At 39.6% G+C, this 24,482-nt stretch overlaps 2 protein-coding genes across 6 annotated transcripts; one reads left to right on the top strand and one right to left on the bottom strand.

The window, feature by feature from the left end:
• The first annotated feature begins 3,080 nt into the window (after positions 1-3,080).
• On the top strand, positions 3,081-23,641 carry LOC116035724 (peptidase M20 domain-containing protein 2). Of its 4 annotated transcripts, XR_004895724.1 has the most exons (9): positions 3,081-3,723; positions 4,589-4,737; positions 4,842-4,984; positions 5,803-5,957; positions 6,307-6,433; positions 6,628-6,735; positions 6,911-7,001; positions 12,830-13,035; positions 22,720-23,641. XR_004895724.1 is itself a non-coding variant. In XM_031279016.2 (8 exons), the coding sequence occupies exons 1-8, from the start codon at positions 3,247-3,249 to the stop codon at positions 12,864-12,866; spliced, it is 1,287 nt and encodes a 428-aa protein (XP_031134876.1). In that variant the 5' UTR covers positions 3,081-3,246; the 3' UTR covers positions 12,867-13,341. The 4 variants fall into 4 exon arrangements, 3 of the variants coding, with proteins under 3 accessions (XP_031134876.1, XP_035850620.1, XP_031134875.1); XM_031279016.2 differs by lacking the exon at positions 22,720-23,641 and having other exon boundaries at positions 12,830-13,341; XM_035994727.1 differs by lacking the exons at positions 12,830-13,035; positions 22,720-23,641 and adding an exon at positions 7,099-8,085 and having other exon boundaries at positions 6,911-7,053.
• On the bottom strand, positions 8,718-22,954 carry LOC116035723 (gamma-aminobutyric acid receptor subunit rho-1-like). Of its 2 annotated transcripts, none has more exons than XM_031279013.2 (10): positions 22,705-22,954; positions 17,601-17,651; positions 17,388-17,494; positions 16,385-16,452; positions 15,550-15,773; positions 15,352-15,434; positions 14,629-14,769; positions 14,028-14,180; positions 12,818-13,014; positions 8,718-10,770 (listed from the first exon to the last, which is right to left on the bottom strand). In XM_031279013.2, exons 1-10 carry the CDS (start codon positions 22,809-22,811, stop codon positions 10,468-10,470), a joined length of 1,434 nt encoding a protein of 477 aa, XP_031134873.1. In that variant the 5' UTR covers positions 22,812-22,954; the 3' UTR covers positions 8,718-10,467. The 2 variants fall into 2 exon arrangements, with proteins under 2 accessions (XP_031134873.1, XP_035850619.1); XM_035994726.1 differs by lacking the exon at positions 22,705-22,954 and adding an exon at positions 22,376-22,556.
• Positions 23,642-24,482: the final 841 nt, after the last annotated feature.

The raw sequence follows: 24,482 nt of genomic DNA, 5'->3' as shown, positions 1-24,482 counted from the left end.
ACAAAAACATGAACAAATGTTGTACAGTGCCACCCCACCCCCACTCCGCCTGAAGATGAGAGACGACTTGATAAACCTGAGGTGTTAATGTATTCTAGCTCAGAGAACTCAGATGCACACTGTGTGCACTGATGTGACATTAATGACAGAAACAGGACTGTCGGGTTACACATGCACCCACATGCACTCACATTTCTGAGGCCCTCGGGTGATATTTTCCAACTATCAAGCAGCTTGCTGTGCGATATCGAACGTTTGCAGGCTGGAGTTTCAGGGGACTCCTCTAAGGGTGCATTTTGTTTGATAGTGATGCTGACAGGACAGAGCAAGACGACTGACGCGTTGTCAGTTTCCTTCAGTCAGCTGGAACCTCATGTTTAAAATCAGGCTCATCAACAAATTGTCAGGGTTCATATTTGTCAGGTTGGAAAAAAAATAAACTGGTATAGTTGAGGCTAATATGGAAGCTGATTTATGCCAGAAAAGAAATGTAGACAAAATAGTCATTACAAATATTAAAATGTTAATGGTGTATCAACATTTTGAATTACTAAGTGAGATAAAAAAAGGCGCCCAGGGGGCATCCTTACCAGATGCCCAAACCACCTCAACTGGCTCCTTTCGACGCAAAGGAGCAGCGGCTCTACTCAGAGTTCTTCACAGATGACTGAGCTTCTCACCCTATCGGTAAAAGGGAGACGCCAGCCACACTCCTGAAGAAACCCATTTTGGCCACTTGTACCCTGGCACTAGCAACATTGTTTGTTTTATCTCCAGACATGTGCTGTCATCAGGAGCACATCCATTCATTGTGGCTGTCAAACCAGCCTTCCTTTAGGGCATCATGCTGTTGTGACGCCTGCATGCAAATATCACAACTCATTCATCACTCTAGCTGGGTGTGATGACTAGTAACCCAAAATATCTACGCTGCTTGGAATATTTGGCATTTGTTCATGTATGTATCATGTGGAGGTTTTATTTGTTGCATCACTTAGTGGATGCAATCGCTTTTACTTCTGCCTTTAGGGCAGTTGGTTTTTTTCCTCCTCTGAGCTGATGTGGGTTTTATCAGCAGCACCTCTATTACATCATCAAACTCTCAATGTGATGTGCTATTTAAAATAATTATCTTGTAATCAATAAAACCATTTTAAACCAACTTTCATGCAAACAAAAATCCAAGTTTTGTGGAAGCACTGGCTAATATGTGAGGCCAAAAGAATGTGTAATCATGTGAAATTTAACACATGCTCAGAGGCAAATCCCTCAATAAGACAATGGAGTGACACATGGATGCCTCCCTTCGATGTCACTTAATTGATACACAATGGAGAATGTTGGTGTCACCGGTGGGGCGTAAAGTGAGCTGACAGACAGGCCATGTCAGATGTCAGCTTGCTGAGCGCTGTTCGACATGTCTCCTCCTGTGACTGACAACCGCCCCCAATTAACCTCCAACTCAAATACAGACAGAAAACACATACAAGTACACCTGCTCTCTCTCTCTCTCTCTCTCTCTCTCTCACACACACACGCATGCATGCACGCACGCACGCACACACAAACACACACACACACACACACACACACACACTGGGTGTGTGACAGCTGTGGAGCTTCATCTTTATTCATTCGGCGCTAAATGACCTTGTTTTACAGAGCTCTCAGTTCATCCTATGCAAGGGGAAAGCATTGTTTTCTTGCTGCATGTGTACAGTCATCTGAGTAGCTACAGGCAATACATAAATGAAATACGCTCAAGATAATTGTCAAGGTTTTTCTATTCATTCTCAATGCATTCAAATGTTCAAGGTAAAATGTGAAACGCAGCAGAATACTGATTTATTTTCAATTAAATGCAGAAGCATTTGCGGAAGCAGCCTTCTACCAAAGTATGTCACTCTGGGTCCCCCTAGTGTGGTAACAGACAGATGGGAGAAGGATTGTAGTCCCAGTCTCAATTTACTCTCATTTAATACAGCACAGCACATAGGCCTGACAGAAGGTATGTAAAGTAACACACAGTGTAGAAGCATAATATGTGCACATGACTAATATTTCTGGTTTGCATTATCTTCACAATACTGCATTAAAGAGGAAGAAGGCAGCGTTGCATTGATGGAAGATTTACAAAAGCAAAGGGCAAGATGTTTTCTGTATAAGTCACAAAATGTAAAGAAAAGCTTTGCAGTACCAATCTCATATTCCTTTTGATCTGAAATATATTACCTGGTGTCCTTTTTAGTTCAATTAAAGTAAAAGGCAGGAGCACAGTAGCTACTAGCTCACCACTATCAGCAGGTAGTAGAAAGACCACATAATAAGGTGTTGTTATAAAACCAACCATACAAGAAAAATGTGGAAGAAATGACAAAATAACATGTATGGATTGTTTTAAATAGCTTTGTTACATTTTAACATTTCACAAGATTTGAAAAGCATGAAAAGAGCTGTAGCCCAACAAACGTTGTACAGATGCTAAGCAATGACCTACACACTTGGCAAATGTTTACTGTACAACTAATTGCAGCCCTGCAATAATGTTCATAGGGTATTATTTAGCATGCCTTCACTTATATACATGGGGTAAACAGTTCAATTTTGAGGTACTTGTACTTTACTTGAGTATTTCCATTTTATCCTACTTTATACGTCTACTATCTATCTATCTATCTATCTATCTATCTATCTATCTATCTATCTTAGCGCCATTTTTACCAGCTGCAACATCAGGGATGCTTACACCTTATTACATTAACGTAATTTAATATATGTTTGCATAATGAGCTCTTCTACTTTTGGTAATTTAAGTATATTTTGATGCTAATACTTATGTAATTTTACTTGAGTAAGTTTTGAAATGCAGTACTTTTACTTGTAATAGGCTAAGAGTATTTTTACACTGTGGTATTACTTTTACTTAAATAAATTTGATCTGAACTACTTATAATTGCCACTGATTGCAGGACTGTTAGACTGCTTAGTTTTAGCTAGAGGTACCTAATAAACGGTCAACTAAGTGTATGTCAAACTATGCAAAGCAAATTTACAAGGATAAAACTAACTATTTCCGGTTCCGCCCACTCGCATATGGTACCGAATGGTGCCAAATTCCAGATGAACAGCAGATTAATTTTGCCAATAGATCTTCGTAAAACACCAAAGTGACAGGCAGAGTGAACTAAATACATTATTTTCTAAAGCAGAATCACGAGTGCGCAAGGTTATTGATTTCTGAGCTGCATGCTGACTCCCGCTCAGTACCAGCTCAGTACCGTACACGGCGAGCTGAGAGAACACTCAGGACTTTCCGGTCACATGGAGAAACAACAGCAGATGAAAGCCGCCCTGCAGCGGTGCATAGACAGACATAAAGACGAGCTGCACAGTTTGAGTCTGGACATTTGGAGCCGACCTGAACTTGCCGGAAACGAGACACACGCGCACGACAGGCTGGTCCGTTTTTTTTCTCAGGACCAGACATGGACGGTAGAAAGCCACTACAAATTACCGACCGCATTCCGGGCCAGCTGGGGTGCGGTCGGTTGCGGGGAGGGGGAGCAGCCGGGGCTGAACGTGGGGTTCCTGTGCGAGTACGACGCGCTTCCGGGCATCGGGCACGCGTGCGGGCATAACTTGATAGCAGAGGTGGGAGCTGCCGCCGCTCTGGGGCTGAAAGCTGCTTTAGAGAACCAGACTGAACTCCCTGAACCAGTGAAGGTAACCAGGGAACTGCAGGTTAAAGAAAAAACAGCCAGACGTCAAACTTTGTCCTTCAGTCAACTCCTCTAATGATTCCTTCAACAGACGCAGCCAGAAGAAACATTTAGGCTACATTAGCCTATATAGACCATAATATTAATATACATTTATTTTTATTACATAGATAACCTGATAATAACAAGTTGTGTGGATGCATCTTGGCTACAAGAGGTGTTCTAATATGAAGATATTCTTTTTTTTTTTTTTTTTTTTAGTTTATTCCTCACTTTTTTTTAAAAATATTTGTCAACATCCCCAATGACAGGCTATTTCTGTGAGTCCAATAATTAACCGAGACTGAGAGACCGTAAAACTCTTTGTTTAGTCTAGGCCACACGTGTCAAACTGAAGGCCCGCGGGCCAAATCAGGCCCCTATATACATTTAGGTTCACAATACATTTTGGCCCAAATACTTTTTGTCACTTTTCACAATGTTATTTTTGACATTTTTTACGCTTTTTCCAAAAGTTTTTGGCATTTTCTTTGTCATTTTTGTCGACCAAACTGTAAGTGAGAAGACTATATGAAACATGCAATAATACAGTCAAAGATATTTGACTTTTCCCATGACATAAAAGCAATAAACTATATTCCTGGCCCTTGATGTGATTCTCATTTTCTAGTGTGGCCCTTAGGGAAGTTGAGTTTGACACCCCTGGTCTCGGCTATAGCTAGTAAGTGGACCTTGATTCAAAACCACTGTAGAATGAACTTCCATCTCTGAGCTGAAAACAGTTGACTTTTTTGACCAGTCAGGCTGACTGACACACATGAGCTGATGTGATGATGTCAAATGACTGAATTAAACACTTTTTCTACCAGATAACAGTTCTGGGAACTCCTGCAGAGGAGGATATAGGAGGCAAAATTCAATTGATCAAGGCAGGAGCCTTCGCTGACATCGACCTCGTCTTCATGGCTCACCCAGCTCAGCAAGATGCTTCTTTCCTGCCCTGTGTCGCAATCGTTGAGTAAGTTCCTGTTCAGAGAATTTATAAATTCACAACTTGTCCTTTGTCCTCTAACCTCTACATATTTCAGATAACCCTTAACACGCTACATTGATGTTAAACAGGGTGTCAGTGAAGTACCATGGGAAGGCATCTCATGCTTCTGCATACCCTTGGGAGGGAGTGAATGCCCTGGATGCTGCTGTGCTGGCTTACAACAATCTCTCTGCACTCAGACAGCAACTCAAACCAGAGTGGAGGCTTCACGGTAAGGAACAGGCAGAAGCTGAGCTTCAAAGTTCATTCAAAACAATCTCTCATGGATGAGAGGTCCCTAATGTACATGGAACATTTATACATCTACAGTTCCATGACAACCGAGCAGCATTCATCTGCTGACACACTCATTGAAAGAGAATAGCAACCAGAGGGTACAGGGTGCGAACTACAGGGGAGCCAGGTGGAGCTTGGCTCCTGTTTATAAGACATGAGCTCCCCTGAAAACATGATTTGGGAAATATTGACAATGCTATTTTTGCTACAGTTTCAATTTTTCATCATCATGGATCATGTGTATAATATGGCTATTATTCAGGCATGAGGGTGATTCATCACTTATCTGTTTTATTTAAGATACTGGCATGCATGCTATTCTTGCCACCACCATTGCGTGGAGGCATAATATCAAAAATGTCACTCACTTTAACTCAAAAATCAGAAACTTTCTTAAGGTGTGTGGAGGTTTGATGTGGTCATCAACTGATTGGTATATATCAGATGTGCTGACATTAAGCAAGTAGGCCTACATGGCGGGACATCGAAAGTCACGGCCCCCCCACACGTAAAAAAAGTGAGCATCCCTGAAAGCCATGGTACAGTTCACACAATGAGAGGGCGCACACTGAGAGGGTATCTATGTCAGGCAATCTTTCCAAGTATCTGTAACATATTTTCATCTGGCTTTTCAAATGTAGAGGGATGTTTAATCTCTAATGGAAATCAGAAAGAACACAATTGAACCTGTATTTTTTTTGTTATGGATGCATTCCTTCTTCTTCTTCATTGTGTCCATTTTCTCCAATACAGGCATCATCAAACATGGAGGGGAGAAGCCCAACATTATCCCTGCCTACAGTGAGTTAGAGTTTTATCTGCGCACGCCGCTGGTTAAGGATCTTTGTGACCTGAAGGCCAAAACTGAGGCTTGCTTCAGGGCAGCTGCTGTTGCCACCGGCTGCCAAGTAAGCTTACCTAAAAGTGTTTTCTTCCATTCGCTTCCATCTGGCCCAGATGTAAGAAAAGACCATGTACGTTAATATAGCTGAAAAATGCAACGTTGGAGTTACCTCTGCTGTTATACAACATGCCCTTTTTAACATATTCCTGTAATTATGCTCTGAGTGTTATTCTACTGTTACATAATTAACCGTTAACTCCAGGCTGCTTTTCTCTTGCGTCTGCACTTGCTTAAGGCAGATTTAACACATCACAGAGCATGCATTGGGCTCCATATTCTGTTGATATATGATAGTAATCTTTATGTTTGTACCAGAGATTTTATGAATGACGGTATACTTGTGTTTCCTTCAGGTGGAGATAATCTACCCAACCGATGGCTATGATAGCATTCTGCCAAATGCCACACTGGCAAACCTGTATGAAAATAATGGAAAAGCTTTGGGGATTCAGTTTCCAGAGCAGCCAGCCAACTTCTCTGGTATGTGAAAATAAAAAAATAAATCATAGAAACAGACATATTTATCTCTTACTGTCCCTGGTTTGTGCAGAAGAAATGTAAAGAAGTGTATCAGCAGAACAGCAATCTAGTGTTTTTCCCACAGATTGTCTTTTTTGTTGTTCACTAAATCAACAAAGAATCGTTACCACAGAGTATTTATAATTATCTGGCAGGTTCTACAGACTTTGGCAACGTATCATTCATAGTCCCCGGTATCCATCCTTTCTTCTACATCTGCACCGACGCGTTTAACCACACTGAGGAATACACCGAAGCAGCAGGTACGGCAGCTTGGTGTCTATTGGGAGCAGATGTTGTTTCTCGTGATGAAATTGAATTGCACTATGATCAGACGATTTCAGCCATCATTATCTTTCCAGGTCACTCGGCTTGTCTGTTTAGTTTCTATTTGCTTAGATGCTTTATTTTTCTCCTCCACTCTTTTCCTTGTGCCAGGAGCTGAAAAGGCCCAGTTGTACACCCTGAGGACAGCCAAAGCCCTGGCTATGACAGCTGTGGATGTAGTGTGCTGCCCTGTTCTGCTGAGGCAAGTGAGAGAGGACTTTAGACTGGCCAAACTGAAACAGGAGAAATGACTAGAAAGCAGTGATACAGCCTTGACAGCTCATAAATACAATGACTTTAATAATAAATATAGGACATGGCTTTAACTCAAGAGCACATATTGGCTTACAGCAATTCCAACAGTTTGTATGATTACCGTTGAAGGATAGAGCTGTAAAACTATAACTCAACAAGGGCCTCTGCAAATCTCAAATGCCACCTTCATTAGGTTGGACGAGCTCATTTCCACTAGACTAGAACTGGTGTTCTCAACTGGTGCTCGCCGAGGTTCAATACCAACATGGGTACCTGTTTTTTCAGGTTGTGTGGTGCCAGGAACTGGAAAAAGTTACCTTTGCACATTGAAATTATGAAAAAAGTAAATAATTAACACCACAATTTTAAATAGAAGGCTTATGAGAAACTAAGAAGTATACGTTTAACATCCTAGTTACCATTTTATGTAATTCTTTTCATATAGTTTTTAGCCATGACTCTGTGGTAAAATCTATTGGTTGGTTGGTACACCACTTTGGTCCAGACTGAAAATCTTTAACAACAATTGGATGGATTAAGATGAAATTTTGTACAAACTTTCAGTTTATACAATATTCAGATTATGAGACCTACTGGTGATCCTGGTGGACTTTGGAGGTTAAAGATTTTGTTTTTTACAACTATTGGATCTATTTTTTTCAATACTTTGGTTTATGACCAAATACCTGCAAAACTTTTACATCATCCTTAGCTGGAGTTTGCATTTAATGCTAATTAACAAATGTCACCATGCTAAACTAAGATGTGTTAGCATTAGCATCGCTGTGCCTAAGTACAGTCTCACAGAGTCGCTAGCATTGCTGTAGACTTCAGTTTTGTTTTTAGATGTTTGTCCATCCATCCATCCATCGTCGTCCGCTTATCCGGGGACGGGTCGCAAGATGTTTGTATTAAAATTATTTTATTAATGATGATATAGGTATTTATTGTGTTGGTATGATGATGTTGCCCATTCACCTGGACTTTTGCATCTTTACATCAAGAACCACAATTAAAAAAAGCCTAAACTTTATTATTTTTGTAGTTGTGATTTGATGTACTGTAAATAATTGTACCAACAGTATTGCAGCAGTCTTATTGGGCTATTCACTCATTTAGATTTCTGGGCATTCTTTCACCAGCACACAGGTCAATTCAAAACCTTGGCTTCCCTTGAGTGGTCACAGATGTGGTGGCAAATCACGTTCTGGACATCTCTTTTATGCTTTATCATTTTCATGTCTTTCTTCTGCAGTGATGACTTTGACAAGTTTTTTGCAAGATTATGGTGCACAAAGTTGGAATTGTCAACTTGTCCTTTGGAACGTTACTAGGATAAAAAGAAAAATTAAAAAAAGAAACATTCTTAAACATAATTCACAGTTTTGCCTGTAAGAAATCAGAAAATTGGCTTAATGGTACATATCTATATCTTTTTACGTCACATGTGAACAGTTAATGGTATTACAGATTATGCAGTTTATATGATTTGGTATGAAAGCTCATCAGCAATCAGGCCTGTGCTATAGAGAGAAGAGAGACCCGGCAGCTGGTGGCAATCCAATGTCTAATAACTGTGAAAGCTTATCCTCCAGCACTGTTTAAATATACTGTATAAGAGATCAGGAAAATAGGATAAGAATTTGGGACCGTGACCTTAGAGGTCGTTTCAGCAGATTTTAATTGATGTCTGCAGAAGCAATATTCAGAAAAAAAGCAATATTCAGCCATGCATCTCAATCCATTGATGTTTCTACATACTAAATGTGTTACATGGAGATTTAAAATGTACAGTATTGTGGTTGTGTTGTCCAGCACCTAAATTCTGCTCAAGTAATTTTCACATTTTCATAAAACAAAACATTAAACATTTTTCCCATACTTAATATCTGTATGTTTGGTTATTTAATTGTAATAAACCACCAAAAGATACTTTTAATCTTTTATCAACGAATTAAACTAGCAACTAACGGGTCACAGTGAATCTCAAAGCCTCACAACACCAAACAGAGGAGATGAGCTTCAGTTGTATAAAAAAGAAAAGAAGAAGAAATAAAGACATTTAAAAAAAGTCAATACCTTAATCAGTGTTTGGGATTTACTAAACATATATTTTTACATTTGTGATTTTAATAGAATGCATTATCTTGCCTTTATACATTAACTTTATCAAATCACACAAATGCAATGCAGTAAGTAGCTTGACAGCAAAATAATTGCATTGAAACAAAGATTACAAGAAATGTAACACAGACTGAATCATAATAACATGCTTTAAGAATAATCAGATTAGCAGGTTTTTAAAGAAATAGTTTCACATTTTGGAAAATGGCACTAATTAGTTTTCTCAGCCAAGAGTCCGATAAGAAGATCGATACCACTCTCATGTCTGTACAGCTAGGAGATGGTTAGCTTAGCTTAGCACAAAGACTGGAAACGGAAACAGCTAGCCTGGCTCTGTCCTAAGGCAACCATCTGCCTGCTAGGGGTGTAAATCACACATTTTATCATGATACGATATTATATTGATTCTATGGGCAACAGTACAATATTTACGGATATCACAAAGTCTGCCACGATACAATTTTGGCTTGATTCAATTCAGGGGCCTGCGAACGAAACGAGACAATACATAAGCCCATTTAACACACACAATTTATATATATTCACAAAAGTAACTAAAATATGATTTGACAATTTCATTACTAAGCTTGTTTTAGCGGTGCTGGTAGGTAGACAGAGCAGGCTAGCTGTTCCCCCCTGTGTATTTGTGCTAAGCTAAGCTAACCATCTCCTTGCTGTAGCTTCATATTTACTGTACAGACATGAGAGTGGTATAAATCTTTTTATCGAACTTTCCACCAAAATGTTTGCCAAACTATTCCTTAAAGTATTTTAGTTTGCCATTGATTGTCAAGTCTAGTTCATATGCCAAGGTTAAGAAATGTGTTTTCAATGTCAGAAATCTGTTTTCAGTTCACATTTTTTGGTTTTAAAAATGTGGTCAAGTAGTCACTGCATGAAGAACTGAAATGTCGCCGAGTTAAAATGCACAGGTCCATGTTTGTGCGTCTCACTGTGCAGTAAGTCCTGAGGCGACAATATCCAAATGTCTTTCCATCACCTGCACTGATAGTTACAACATGAAGCCACATAGATTTGATCGAGTGAAAAAAACAGCGATGACTGTCCTGTGTGTCAGTAGCTCATTTATAAACTCTTTTGTTTTAAGGGGCTGGGTCGAGAAGGCAATGGTTCCCAATCTGTTAATGGTCCCCATGCATCTTACGTGCAGTTTTTGGGTCTGAAAAGCATCAAATGCAATGTTATTTTCCTGCTCCTCTACAAATGAGCCAAGCTCCTGGAGTCTCATCATTAACGACTCTCACAAGAATCTACTTCTGCATCCCTGGTTACAAGTAGATGGACCAATAGATGATGTTAAAGAGGATGTACGCTCCAGGAAACACAACCCTTGAGTACTTGTCTATGGCATGGGTGTCTATCCAAATGTTCACATAGCCTCTGGATGGCTTCATCTGGCTTGCAATCTGCGGGTCATTCAATGACACCTGGGCCAACATTCGATCCTGGCGACCGCCGTTCTCTGGCATTCCATAATTCCCTGTGTTGTTTATATCCATGGACCCGTAGCCAGTGATCTGGGGGTCGATCATCATCTCGTCAGGGTTGCCAATGCCGCATGTACACGGCAGCTAGAGAGGTAAAAAGGAAGCTTTTGAAATCTGTTTATTCTAAACGTTACTTTCTGTAAAGTCATTAACTAAAGCAAGAATATAAATACAAATCAGTTCGTTAAATGTTTATAATTTTTCTGCACACTCTGGTCCTTTAAATAACTTTGGCATGAAACATTTATAGAAGGATGTTTGTGCTGGAAATGCTCCTCGGGGTACATGGCTCCATATGCTGCAGCAGTTGGCAGATGAAGAATAGCTATATAGTACACAAGCTGTAATCCCAGAATTTGCCATAGCCCCGCGAGCAGCTTAAAGTGAGTCAATTTATAATATATTTATCTGTTTCACATAAAGTATTAATTCATGTTTCTACCAGTTTAGAAATATTTTAATGTGTAAAATATTTTTAATATAAAATCAGGTCAACCTTGTTCTGTCTTGACTTAAGGCCCTGACACGCCAACCCGATTATCAGCCGTTGGACAGTCTGGCAAGGTCAGTGACTCGAGTCTGTTCGGTGTGTTCAGTGCTGTTGTCAGTCGGAGGAGCCGTCGGCCTTGATTTGGGCCGATTTGACATGTTGAATTGAAAGGCAGGCAGTCGGGCTCAATGGCCAATCTGATTGGTGGAGCGCTAACCCGGAAATGACGAGCGGGATGAGCCTGACTAACGCCTCTCAAAATCTGACGAAAATCTTTTAAACTGACCTTTGTCGATCTGAAATGAAGACAGATTCAGCAACTGTATGGCCTATTTCTCGCTTAAAATGTTTTCAGAAACATGTTTCGGTGAACTATCTTCGTAAAAATATGAGATCGTATTCCGAACGAAGCTGCCATTATGCCCATTTGTAAAATCCGGGAGCAGCCAGACTCACGTGACACGTTCGTCCAATCAGCTGCCGGTTTTAATTTTTTTGGGCGACAATACAGATTAGCGGCGCCTGATGTTATGGAGACGTATTACGTCTTGCACACGCGCAGAACGTACGCTCAAGTCGGCGTCGCTTCGGTGTGTTCCGAGGCACATTTTTTTGACCAACTCGGGGAGGCAGTCAGTCCGACTGTTTTCTGCTGAAGGTCGGCTGTCGGGTTGGTGTGTCAGACCCTTTAGATAGAGCTATCAACATGTCTGTTTCACTACAGCCGTCTGCTTTCTTGCTTTGAATATTTCATATCTGCAGCTAATACAGGATGCGACTTATATTTTATCAGTAGGCCATTTTATATTTAGGAAATTTAAATCAGGATGAGAGAGCTTTAAAATCATATAAGCTTTATGGTGTTCCACCCGTGGGACACTCTTGCTATGTATAACTTATAAGTACTGATAATTTAGACTCTCATATGTTTGTTTGGTCATGTGGTGGTCATGTTTAAAAAGAACATAGAGAACAGAGGCTCTCTGCACACTAAAATGTCAAGCTCCCAAGAAAAATAACCCAGGTACAATGCACGACAGAATATACAACGAAAACCTTAAACATATGGTGTAGGGTGGGTGTTAAAGGGTTAAACTACAACTACAAGAACGATAAGGATATGTCCTCTGCACAGATTCAAAGATATGTAGCTAGGGTTCAAACAAGAAGAAAATATTGTTAGCACAGTTAAACTGTCTTAATAATAATTTATGAAAACGTTAGCAAAGCATTTGCTTTCTCATTTCTACTACAAAAAAAAGGAAGAGAATGAGCTGGTCACACATTCATTACTTACAATCTGTATGAAAAGATGTAATTTAATCACTCAATAAGAATAAATCTGTTTTTACTGTTACAATTAAGCTTGGCACTGTTGCACTCAAACTCAGGAGAAAATAGGACATCATTACATTCAGGCTTTCAGTGCTATAATAAATTTTTTAAGTGTTTAATGCTTAAGCACAATGTTTCTGTGTGCATACAACTAAATAAGTCAACCAGAGAGGTTATTACACTGGTTTGGTAATGTTAAACTGTCCACGTGAACACGTTAAAAGATCAACATTTCATAGGTTAACTGTGTTTTTAACTGCAGGCGATGAACAACCACAGAGGAAAGTCACATAAATTAACACTTACTCTCTCCCTTAGTTTCCTCTCTTTCCTCTCCTGTACGGTGGAGAGGTAGTTGACTGCCGCATACTCTATCACCGAGAGGAAGACAAAGACAAAACTGACCCAGAGGTAAATGTCCACTGCCTTGATGTAGGAGACCCGCGGCATGGAGGCGTTGACCCCGGTGATGATGGTGGACATGGTCAGCACTGTGGTGATGCCTGGAGTAAAACACGCAAACAGTTGAGTCACATCAGAGCGCATGTGTATCACAGGGCTGGGAAGGTAAAACTGTTAAATACTAAATATCACAGAAAGGGCTGTACATGAGACATTTTTTCATTTTGTGTTGCCATAATATATATTTCTATTTGTGTACTGTATTTGTTTTTTAATGTAATGTTTGTTTTTTAACAGTATGTTGTTAATCACTGTAGGAATGTTCTGTAATTGCTCTCCCACCTCCACAGGAGGGTCAGGGGTCAGTCTCAGCTACAGAACAAAAAACAGATATGACTGACGTATTAAATGATTTCCTCTATACACTTCAGCAGGGCAAATGTTTCCTTATATGAGAGCCATAATCCAGAACTTATGTTGTATAAGAGCAGACTCCCTACTCACTATTTCTGCCACCTGTTCCCAACCTGCCGGTCGGGACCCCTGAAAGGGTCACAGGAAAAATATAAGGGGTCATAAGATGTTTAAAAGATAGCAAAGGGGAATAAACAGACCATATTTCTGCTATGGATTTTTTTCCTGTGATTTATCACGGAAAGGTTTTCCTCTTCAGTCCTATAAGATATGTTCAAAAGATACAACCAGGGATGGGAAATCACTTATTTAACTTACAGCTTACAGCTCATAGACAACCTGTGGCAAGGTGCTGCAAGTTGAATGAAACGTCGTGGATATAGAATACCTTTGGACAGACCCAGACTAGATGTTTCCTCATGTTCCTCTTTATGCAAAGCTAAGCTAACTGCCTTCTGGCCAGCTACTGTACATATTTATGGTACAGACATGAGTGTGGTATCGATCTTCTTATCTAACTCTCGGCAAGAAAACAAATATATTTACCAAAATTGTGGGTCACAAAAAGGGGTTGGGAACCACTGCACTATGTTACTCTGCTTTTTTAGCAAAACTCCTTCATTTCTCAAACTAAATAATCTTTTTGTAGAGCTAGGTTTCTTTGCTAAGGCCATGCCCTGTAAAGGAAACTCTATCCTACCTAGTGGCACCCTGGCGGGGACGGCCCTGCGGTCAATCCAGAAGGACACCCAGGACAGCATGACCATCAGAGTAGCAGGGAAGTAGGTCTGCAGCAGGAAGAAGAAGATGTGGCGCCGCAGGGTGAAGTGGATGTACAAACGATTGTACCAGCCTGGGGAAAAGAAATACCATCATTAAATTGTCATGTCTAAGTGGCCGATACACCGCAAAAACACTCAAAGCAGAGGTTCCCAGCTATTGTGGCAGGGAAAGATAGGATGCAAAACCCTTTTTTGTGCTTCAGGTTGCTCTTGAGAGCTAGAAAGTGGAATGTGGTTATAAGACGGCTGCATGGCTGTCACATTAGCTTTCCAGCAGCCCGAGAGTGGTTGGCAGTAGTTTGATTCATTTTGTTACACTGTAAGGATTACATATTAGTACATTCTTCTTGGTGTAACATTCAAAGGACATGTAAGGAAGACTCAATCCTTTAGTCAGAAAAAGCTTATAAAGTAAAATGAGATTCATTGAAGTTGCACAATGCACACACGTGTTCCATTTGCATAATCAGTTCAGTTTACTGTATGTATTAGACGTGCTTGTGTTGTGGATTACAGTACCTGTGCTGCTGTAGAAAGCCAGCTTGGTGGTGGTGTGAAATTTCTGGATGAGGAACTGGGACAGAGATATTCTCTCGTCTGTGTTCAGGGATTCGTTGCCTTTCTTCCAGTACAACATCAGGTCGTCATCTGTGTACGCATCTGGAGGGGGAAGAAGTAAAAGTGAGCACATCTGTAATGAACCAAATCAGGACAGATTTACTATGAACAATGGTGGATGTTGGTCTGAACAAAATGTGTGCAGATTTAACAAGACAAGACTGCAATTCTAAAGCACCACAAGCCGTCCCTAGAGACTGCAATGTTCATTACACCGTCTGATTTCGAGTCTTAGAGCTTCACTAGCAGAGGAGCTAAGGGGATACTAGAGGAGAGGCCTGGCATGATGTATCTGAGATTTCATGAGATATCTGGTGAGCAAACTTGACATTTGGGCCTGAGGAGAGCGTCAATGTAGTGTCAAAAATGGAAATGAAAAAGAGTGTGAATGTGTTTAGTAAATGTTGATAATTCTTGTATATAGTGAAACATTTGGCACGTTGATGGCGTTAGAAGAAAGGTCAGATAGGTTGGACTGGGAAACATGATTATGTAAGCCGATTTCACGGAAATCGAAACTTTGACCTGATGGTGGTGCTTATTAGATGTCACCATGTTAGCAGTGAAAAAAAAGTTATTGTTTTGCTGAAATATTTGTTAATATTTTTTGATAAATCCACTCACAGCTCTCAATCTCCAGCGAGCAGGTTTGGGTGTCCAGAGGGAAGCGGCTGAGGTCCATGTTGCACATGGCAGTGACAGTGACTCTGCAGAGAAAAACAGCAGTAGAAGCTTTTTTTTTAGTATTATAAAAAAAAGAAGCCTCGCGATCTCCTAGTGTGAGTTTTTGGCTTAAGTTAAGGCTCCTGTGTATGTGTTTACCTGAGACTGTAGAGGACGTTGCCGTCAGGGTAAACCCTCAGCATGACGTTATCGGTTGTGGTGTCGTGGATAAAAGAGCGCTTGGAGTGGACAAAGAACATGTCAGGAACCCAAATCTTTTTCACCAGGCGACTGTCAAACGTCATGCTCTGGTTATTGGTGCTCGGGAACGACAGCCGCTCGTCCTTCCAGTAGTGACGCAGGTACAGTGTCATGGTAAAGTCCTACAGGAAGAAAAGAAACTTGTACTTAAATGCTTTACATTTGTAAAAGTACCAATACAACAATGTAAAAAATACTTCAAGTAAAAGTCCTGCATTCAAAATGTTACCTAAATAAAAGTGTTATTAGCTTCATGTACTGAAAGAATCAAAGTAAAAGTGGTGGTTGTTGCTATTTATCTACTTTGTATACAGTTAGGTTGTTTAGGTTCCCAACCTAGGGGTCGGGACCCTCCAAAGGGCCTCAAGATAAATCTGAAGGGTTGTGAGATGATTAATGAGAGAGGAAAGTAGAAAAAAATACAGTTCTGATACACAAAAATGTTACTTTTCTGAGACCTTTCTCTAATCTCTTTCTGTTTTTGTGAAATATTAGATCATTTGAAACCATCTAAGACATTTGGTGTACTATCTTATAGACATCTAAGTAGCTAAGTAGGAACCGCTGGTTTAATCTTTAGCAATACATTGTGTTTTTTAAATCTTATGTTTTTAATGTAAAATCTTACAAATCTTAACTCTAGCTGTCAGATAAATAACGTGAAGTAAAAAGTATATTTCCCAATGATACGGTATGTAGTGGAGTAGTAGAAGTTGAATACTTTCTTACTTACCATATCCACCTCGGAGATGGTGTCCAGACTTTCAACCTGAACATCCACTCCAACAGGAATTGGAGGACCTGAAAGAAACTCATGTTAGAATAAATGCATAACACATGCAGAGTTGTTATTTTCCTGCATAGAAGCTTGTTGAGCTCCTCCTGATTTTGGATGTGACAGTGGGTAAAACAGTCAAGGTGACCATAACAGAGACTGATTGAACCTTTAGTTTTGAAAAAGAAATTTTGTTTCCAAAAAAAGAACAATAAATCCCACAATTATAGAGCAACTGCTGGAGCCACGACTGTGTCGGTCTGGCTGGGATTCTACTTTTTTTTTTACCTATTTCAGTCTTTCTACTCTGCATCCTCAAATAGTACACAAATACAATTAGGTCACAAAAATGGAGTCAAAGTTGATGAAATCCAGCTCTCTCTTCCACTCCCAGCTGAGACACACTTGATGTTTGAAATTAAACGCAGCGAAAGGTGGTGAGGCGCACTTGGTGTGTTTTCAACAGCAGATTGTTGTGTGATTAAAAGTAGTCATGGTATGACATAAAAAAAATTAAAAGACCTTCAAAACCTCATGGCTGATTCTTCGTAGTTAAATACAGCTCTTGTGTTTGTGGTAATTTGCCTTAAATTAATAAAAAGATAAAGACAGCTAAAAGGATTATAAATATATATTTCATTACTGTCATTTAGTAAAACAAAAGCCTGTGTGCCTTTCTGACATGAAATCTAATATACAGTAATGATGCAAAAGACGTGCATTAACACTCATGTAATGCACAGAAGTGAGCTGCAATTGGAAACTCCAGCACAGCTTGCATGGATGGTGTTATCTCCAAGAGCTTAATGCTTATAATACAGTTTGACCCAAACCAATGACCACTGCACACATCTTATTCAACTGAGCGTGCTGCCTCTCCAGCATGCACCCAACATGTCTGAGCTATACAAATAAAATCTGTTTATTTAAAAGCACTTAAATCTAACATTAATTTTCTGACCTCCAAATGCTGGCCTCATGGTGAAATCATGGTCTTCTATTCTCAGGAGTTGCTCAGATTTTGTCATCAAAGATTTTGTCATGTCTGGACTTCGTTTGTAAATTGGGCTGTAAAGAAGAAAAGAAAAATAGATGTGTTGTTTTAATGTCCAAATGAATTAGCCAAAGAATCAATATTACTTTGAAATTGTAATCAAGGATTTTGGAAACTCACCTTCCGGATTTTTGACCTCCACCCCCATCCATTCTGGTCTCTCTTCGCGACCTGATTGGTTAACAAGAGTAATAAATTAATAAATAAATGAGAACATCTGTCACATGTGGCAGCAGCACAACATTAAAGGTTCAATATGCCATTATTGTCATTTCTAAGCACTTACACACATAGAAACATGTTGTCTTCTGCATTTAGCCATGCTATACACAGGAGCAGCACCTTGATCTCTGTGAAACTAAAGTAGTCACTGTTCACTATTTTCTAATGAAGTTTAACAGTCTAAAAGATTATTAGATCAATGTAGTGAAAAAATAATTGGCAGATTAATCAATGATTAAAGTAATCATTGGCTGAAGAGAAATGATTATGTCTACAGCCTAAATCTACATGTTGTTAGAGTAGGGGCAATAATTACAACTTCTTTGTTTTGTTTTGTTTTCTCACTTCCTAAGAAGATGTAGTACATCCGGTTAGATAACACATTTTATCCACACATCGCACAAAGGGCAAAAGAGCATTTTGTCGTCAGGAAGCTCTTCTCTGGTGTCACTTTTCAAGAGGGCTGCTTCTGTATTCTTCTATTTTTTCTCCAAAAACCCTAAAATGGATTATTAGAGTAGAGCATGCTGTGACAGACAGGGACAAATCCCTGACAACCACAGACATGCATCAAGGAAATAGAGAGGAAGAGAGTGAGAGCGAGCGGGGGAGGGATAAAGGGACTGCAAGTAAACAGAAATAAATGCAATATGAAACGGTGAGAAGAGGGTTTTACTGGCGAGCTGCAGAGCTCTGATGGGCAATGGGTGCTACTCGTCTGTGTCCATCCAGCTGGTTCCTAATCCTCTTGGCAGAAATGCCTCTCCAATCCCCATCTCTCTCTGCCTACACCACACAGAAGACCGCCTATCTGCACACTGTTTCTGCTCTGTCGCCATGGACCTGCATGCATGCATCGCTGCAGGGGTTGCATCAGGGTTAATGGGCCAGATTCCTGCACAGGTCATTCTGGACACGTTAATGTACAGTATGCTATATACAGTATAATTTTAGACTTATTTTAAACATAAATCATTGGCATATAGATGGTGGGATGTAACTACAGTAAGTGCATTTACTACTACAAGTACTGCTCTTAAGTACAGTTTTGAGTTACTTGTAGTTAAGTAACTTGAGTATTTCCATTTTATGCTACTTTATACTTTTTACTCCACTACATTTATTTGACAAGTACTAGTTACTTTTCAGATTAAGATTATTAATACATAAATTGTTTAATAAATGATGATGTATTATTATTAATTAAGCTACCTGGCAGTTTATTAAAATATCAATATTATCTCCACATTTCATTATAAATACATTTAATTTCTACGGTATTAAAAATATATGTATGGCAAAATAAATATCAACAAATCAGATTCTGGTGTTAACTACTTTTTGACTAAATATGTAGCTAGCTAGGTAGCAGTATGCACATGTGTTACTGTGGGGTGCTTTGAATTTAGATGAGTTACTTTTACAGTTTGTGTGCTCAAAGTGCAGCCTGTGGGCCAATGATGGCCCTCAGAAACATGTTGTCCAAATCCCTAACGTGACATGAAATGCATGCATTGTATTTCAATCATCTGTGTTTCATTTCAATAGTTTCACTTTTAATAGCCTGTACACTACTCGGCTACTACGTCAAACTTCACCCCTCTAACAAGCGTTTGCATGGAGACCAGTGGCACCTGTTGCAGGAATTACATCCTATCATCAATGCTAGTGCTGTTTAGCTAAAGTTAGCAATTTTGGTGGACAATTCGGCAGTTTAATGTGGAAGTGAGATGGAAAAGTCAACACGGAAAAAATGCTGTATGGCCGTGAAGAAAAGAAAAGTTTCAGGAAAAATGCATCAACTCTTTTAACGTTACTTCATCTAACCTCCGGGAACAGATAAAGTGATCTACCTTCTGCAGACAGCTCAAGGAATTTATTGTTAAACATCATTATGAGATTACGTTCATAGGTGAAGAGCACAACTGTAAGGTTGAACAGTTTCAACAAAGCGTATCTGTCCATCAGTCAGTCATTACAAATCTCGTGAAAAGTAGTGAAACTGTAATACAGGCAAGTGGTAGCATCTCACAAAATTGCTACAAGTAGTAAGCCGTTCAGTGATGGAGATATACCTAATGTTCTGAACCCGTGAGGCCCTTAATCATATGCTGGCTCCCCAAATTAGCAGTAAGCCATTAAAACTTAGAGAACCCCTGCTGTAGATGTTTGTGGTATGAAAAAAGCAAAAGAGGGAAATCAGAAAGAAAAAGCACAATGATTCATTTTTTTATCATCAAAATGTGTTTTTCTGTCCCAATAATCATCCAGCACGTACTCAAAATTATCCTTTAAACCTCATGAGGGTTATCTCCTCGGATGTTTTCTTATCCCCCTCTGAGCTTGCTTCCTCAAGGCAGCGAGTGAAAAGAAAATGTAAGTAATATAGTGAAAACTCCCACAACACACGCCAGCAGCATCCAGCCGCTTCTGCAATTTCACACTCAAAGAGAGGAGGAGTGGAGTGATGAGAAACAGGGAGAAGAAAGGTTCGACTTCGGCATAAGTATGTGAGATTGTACCCTCGCTTCTGGAAGAGCAATGAGAGATTGAAATTTGATCTGTATTCTCAGACTGTGTGGTAGCAGAGAGAAGACATGACGTGAGAGGACTTTTAACTAGTTGGTGAAAAAAACACTGGTGTTTAGAGATTACAACGCAGCTTTTCTGCCACTTGTGCTTTCTTGCCTTTTGAAGATTTCCACGCATGGTAACGATTGTGCTCTTATGCTTAATGATCATCTTAATCACCTTAGGGCCGAGATGATCACTTTAAATGACTGTAATTTCACGGAGGATTGTTCAGCTTTAAAAAAGACAGCTTGAACTGTTTAACACATTCAATAAAATCAGATTTGCCCTGTCATTTGCTCTGACAGTTTATCATATTGTACTAAGAACCAGCAGGTATGTAATATCAAACACATTTATGTCACTCAAATGGAGGAGAATCTTAATAGCAACGTCTCCTCTGATCTATAAATAACAACAGTTACACCATGAAAAGTGATACTGTATCTAAAGGCGGAGGGATTATATGATTTGACAGGGTTTGTTGAATATATTAATGCAAATCATTCAACGCTGATAGCATTATGAGTCGACCACGCTGTACTTTGCCTGCTTGGGAAAAATGTATCATCTTCCCTAGAGATGAATGCAAAGACAGTTTCTTACTTGAGGACCTCAGGATATAGTTAAGCTCTTTGCTGATTTTTTTGGACAGACCATTTGCATTTTTCTCCTTATTTACTGTATATCAGTTAAAGGCAAATATTCCCATGCTGCTCTCAGCATGTGTTCAGAGCCATCTAGAGGTGTTGACTTAGCTGACCATTTTGGCAACAGAATGCCAAACATTTGCTGGTTTCGTCTTCTAAAATGTAAAGATTTGCTGCTTTTCGTTGCCTTTTCTTGGGTTTTGGACTGTTGCAAGACATTTGAAGACATCAACTTTAGCAAAATGTGATGGACATTTTCCACAATTTTCTGACATTTCATCTTAAAAACTAAAATCAATAGATTCATAGATAATGAATATAATATAATGATTAGTTGTCATCCCAGTGAGTTATGTCTCTGTTCATAGCACTTGACAGCTGACAGGTGTTATTTAAATTCATTCTGACAATTTTACTGTGCATATAAACATTCATCTTTTTAAATACCTTACAGCTGTTGCTTTAAAATGTAACCGACTCACTGAAATAATGATCAATTTTGTATTTCTAATGTGCATCAAAGACTAAGATGCTTTTTGCCTGTTTTGTTGTGTAAAAGCAAAAACAATTCCACTGCAGGTATGCAGGCTGCACCTCCACGTACTGTTCCCTGCACTTAACTTAACAACTTAACAATGATCAGACATCTGATATTCTTATTAGGGCTGAACAGATTAGTCAATTGACAGAAAAATGTATTTGTAATTATTTTTATAATCATATTTTTAAAAGCAAAAATGTCAAATCTTTACAAGTCCTGCTTCTTAAATGTGAATATATGCTGCTTTTCTTTGTCTTATATGACAGTAAACTAAATATATTTGGGTTATTTTGCTGAGTATTTCAAAAAGAAACTGCATTTAACCCATCCTAAGTATTAGGAGCAGTGGACAGCTATACATACAGCATCTGGGGAGCAACTTGGGTTTCAGTGTCTTGCTCAGGGACACTTTGACATGTGGCATGAGATCGGACCGCCAATCGTGTGGTTGAGGGGCGACCACTCTACCTCCCAGTCACAAGCATTGAGCTTTCTAAATACCAATTTCTTCACAGAAGATCAATCTCATAAAGTGTTTTCATGCCACATTATGTGCCCCCAATTTAACTGAATCATTAAAATAATGATTATCAGCATCAAGTTCATCAGCATTTCTAATGTGAGTCAAAAAAGACAAAGATGCTAATAGATGGTTTTGTAGTGTAAATGTTACATTCCTTCCACCACGGGTATGTACCTCCACATAGTGCTCCCTGCACTTAACAGCACAGATAAAACTAATAAACAAACAAACACAAACCTTTCTATTCAAATCCCTTCCTATGTCAAAGCCAATTCAATCAATAATATGTAGAATTGAAGGAACGATTCCCAGATCTAGTTCAGTCCCTGACTAAAACATCTAATCCATTGAACGCATTAAAAAGGCAGCAATTAGCCTAAATAATCACCTGGAAATGACATTGGTTACAACTGCTGCCAGTGGGGATAACAGTCATTAACCGGCCTGCAGCAGTTGTGGGGCAAGAGAACACAGCATTCCCTAGTAGTGCATAAATAGATGTGGGGATTTAGGTCTCCCTCTCTCTCTCGCCGCTCTCCAATCTGCTGTCTGAATAAGTCTGTTTTCAGAGGGGGAGGGAGCAGCACAGGTGACCCAGGAAACACTGGACAACATTGTGTAAACCTCAAAAAAACATTGATAAGAACATCATGAAGCCGATAAAAACATGCAATCCAGTGTTAGTCTTTGACACATCTGTGACTCCTTTGACATTACCTGCTCTGTTTGTAGGTCTCCAGCTTGTGACCCCTCGACTGGGCCAACCTCCCAGCTGCTCCTGCGAGCCAAACACAGAAGAGCACAAGAACAGCATCCACCTGCATGGTTCACATTCCCCAGAGGACGGACCTCTCCTGTCAGTCAGAATCTACTCCCCTCAAGGATTCGGAGCACTCTGCCTTGCTGAGACATTCCCTTCTCCAGTGCCAGAGCCGACAAGAGGGAGGAAAAACAGCAACAGCAGCATTACACTGAGCTATTCTACGGCCTGAGTGGAAAACATCCTACGGTGCTTAATCTCCACAGTGGGAAAAGCAATTTTGACTAAACCCATAAATCCTTGAGCGTCAGATGGTACAGATTTGATCCCTGCAGCGGCGGATGTGCCTGCCTCTCTGTGCTCTGCTGTGCTCAGATATCCTGCACCCTGATGTGCTCTACTCCACTTTGCAACGCCCAGAAACACCAATTCTCACAATGATGCGGTGCGCTCATCTGTAAGGTCAACGGTTTAGAGATGCAGACTCACAGAGGCTGAGAGGAAGCTTTGTGTCTGATGTGAAAGGCTTCTCAGCTCCTTCTGTTATGGGAGTCTCGTGTCTGGCATGTCAAAATTCTCTACCAAAAGAAGAAAAAAAAATATCTGCATTTCTGCTCGTTGGTGTTTGCAGGATTTCAGTTTTGTTTAATGTAAACCCGGACAGTGAATGTAGGGTTTTATGATTGCACTGATGAGTTGTTTTCTTGCTGTCCGCTGTGTCTACAGTTTTTTCTCGGGGAACTCAGATTTGGGAATATTTTTGGATGCTCCAAAAAATGATTATACAGGTTACTGTGTTGGCAAATCCATCAGAAATAAGGCCAACAGAGACCTAATTAAGCAACTGACTTTGTAATATTCAAAGTATCTCAACGATTATTTGGTCCTCTGTTTTATGGATAACAAATACAGGACTACATACATTTAGTCTTATAATCCCCCATTTATCAATCTGCTTCAAACAATATATAAATAAAATATATATCAGAGGATAAATAATAGGTGCTTTTGTTTGTTTAGCGATGCATTAGAAGCTGCACCACTATTTGTCTCACAAGACGTGTCCGTCTGAATAAGCCAATCAAAAAACGTCTCAGCACTGACATCACTGACCATGTGTCCCTTTTTTTTTAGCAGACCAAACAGTTGGATTATAAGATCATGAATTTGGGTTAGCTCCATGGACGTCAATCTGAAAATTGGTGTAAGTATGTTAAGCATTTTTTTTGTGGATCCTTCTTTACAGTTGTCCTGCTGACTGAGCGAAAGTAATAATTGCACAACAAACAATGTCCTCTTTCTTATTATAACATTTATGATTTAAACACTCATCTTTTAGTTATTGTACTGAATCACAGTAAGCCTAGTAGTGGTGTCCAAATATAATTTGAGATTTACATAGAGGTTGAATTTGAAATTGAATGAGGAATGAAAATAAAACCTCTCCCGAGTATGACATACAACAGAATTCAATTCACTTAAAATCACTTACATGTTATTAACTACCTCGCATGAACATGTGTTTGATTTACTAAGTCAGACAGGTGTAGTCTTTTGTACATCAGCTTTGATGTAGCATCACAGCTTTACAGGGTGAGTGGAAAAGCATGTTGTCACCACTAGTTGGCAGCGAAAACCCATCTTATTAGACTATAGCAGTTACTCTTTGCACAATATCAATATTCGGCCGATATTTATTTTTCAACATAAACATGCGACAAACAGAAAAGTCTGC

This window comes from Sander lucioperca, chromosome 18 (genome assembly GCF_008315115.2).
Source record: "Sander lucioperca isolate FBNREF2018 chromosome 18, SLUC_FBN_1.2, whole genome shotgun sequence".
Taxonomy (NCBI): domain Eukaryota; kingdom Metazoa; phylum Chordata; class Actinopteri; order Perciformes; family Percidae; genus Sander; species Sander lucioperca.
This window is presented reverse-complemented; position numbering and strand designations above follow the sequence as displayed.

Coding starts and splice junctions, on each gene's coding strand:
- LOC116035724 (XM_035994727.1), top strand. CDS start 3,247: ATGCTGACTCCCGCTCAGTACCAGCTCAGTACCGTACACGGCGAGCTG. Junction 4,985..5,802: donor ACCAGAGTGGAGGCTTCACG/GTAAGGAACAGG, acceptor TCTCCAATACAG/GCATCATCAAACATGGAGGG. Junction 5,958..6,306: donor CTGTTGCCACCGGCTGCCAA/GTAAGCTTACCT, acceptor TGTTTCCTTCAG/GTGGAGATAATCTACCCAAC.
- LOC116035723 (XM_031279013.2), bottom strand. CDS start 22,811: ATGCAGGTGGATGCTGTTCTTGTGCTCTTCTGTGTTTGGCTCGCAGGA. Junction 17,495..17,600: donor GGAGGTCAAAAATCCGGAAG/GTGAGTTTCCAA, acceptor TCTTCTTTACAG/CCCAATTTACAAACGAAGTC. Junction 10,771..12,817: donor AGAGGAAACTAAGGGAGAGA/GTAAGTGTTAAT, acceptor TTACCTCTCTAG/CTGCCGTGTACATGCGGCAT.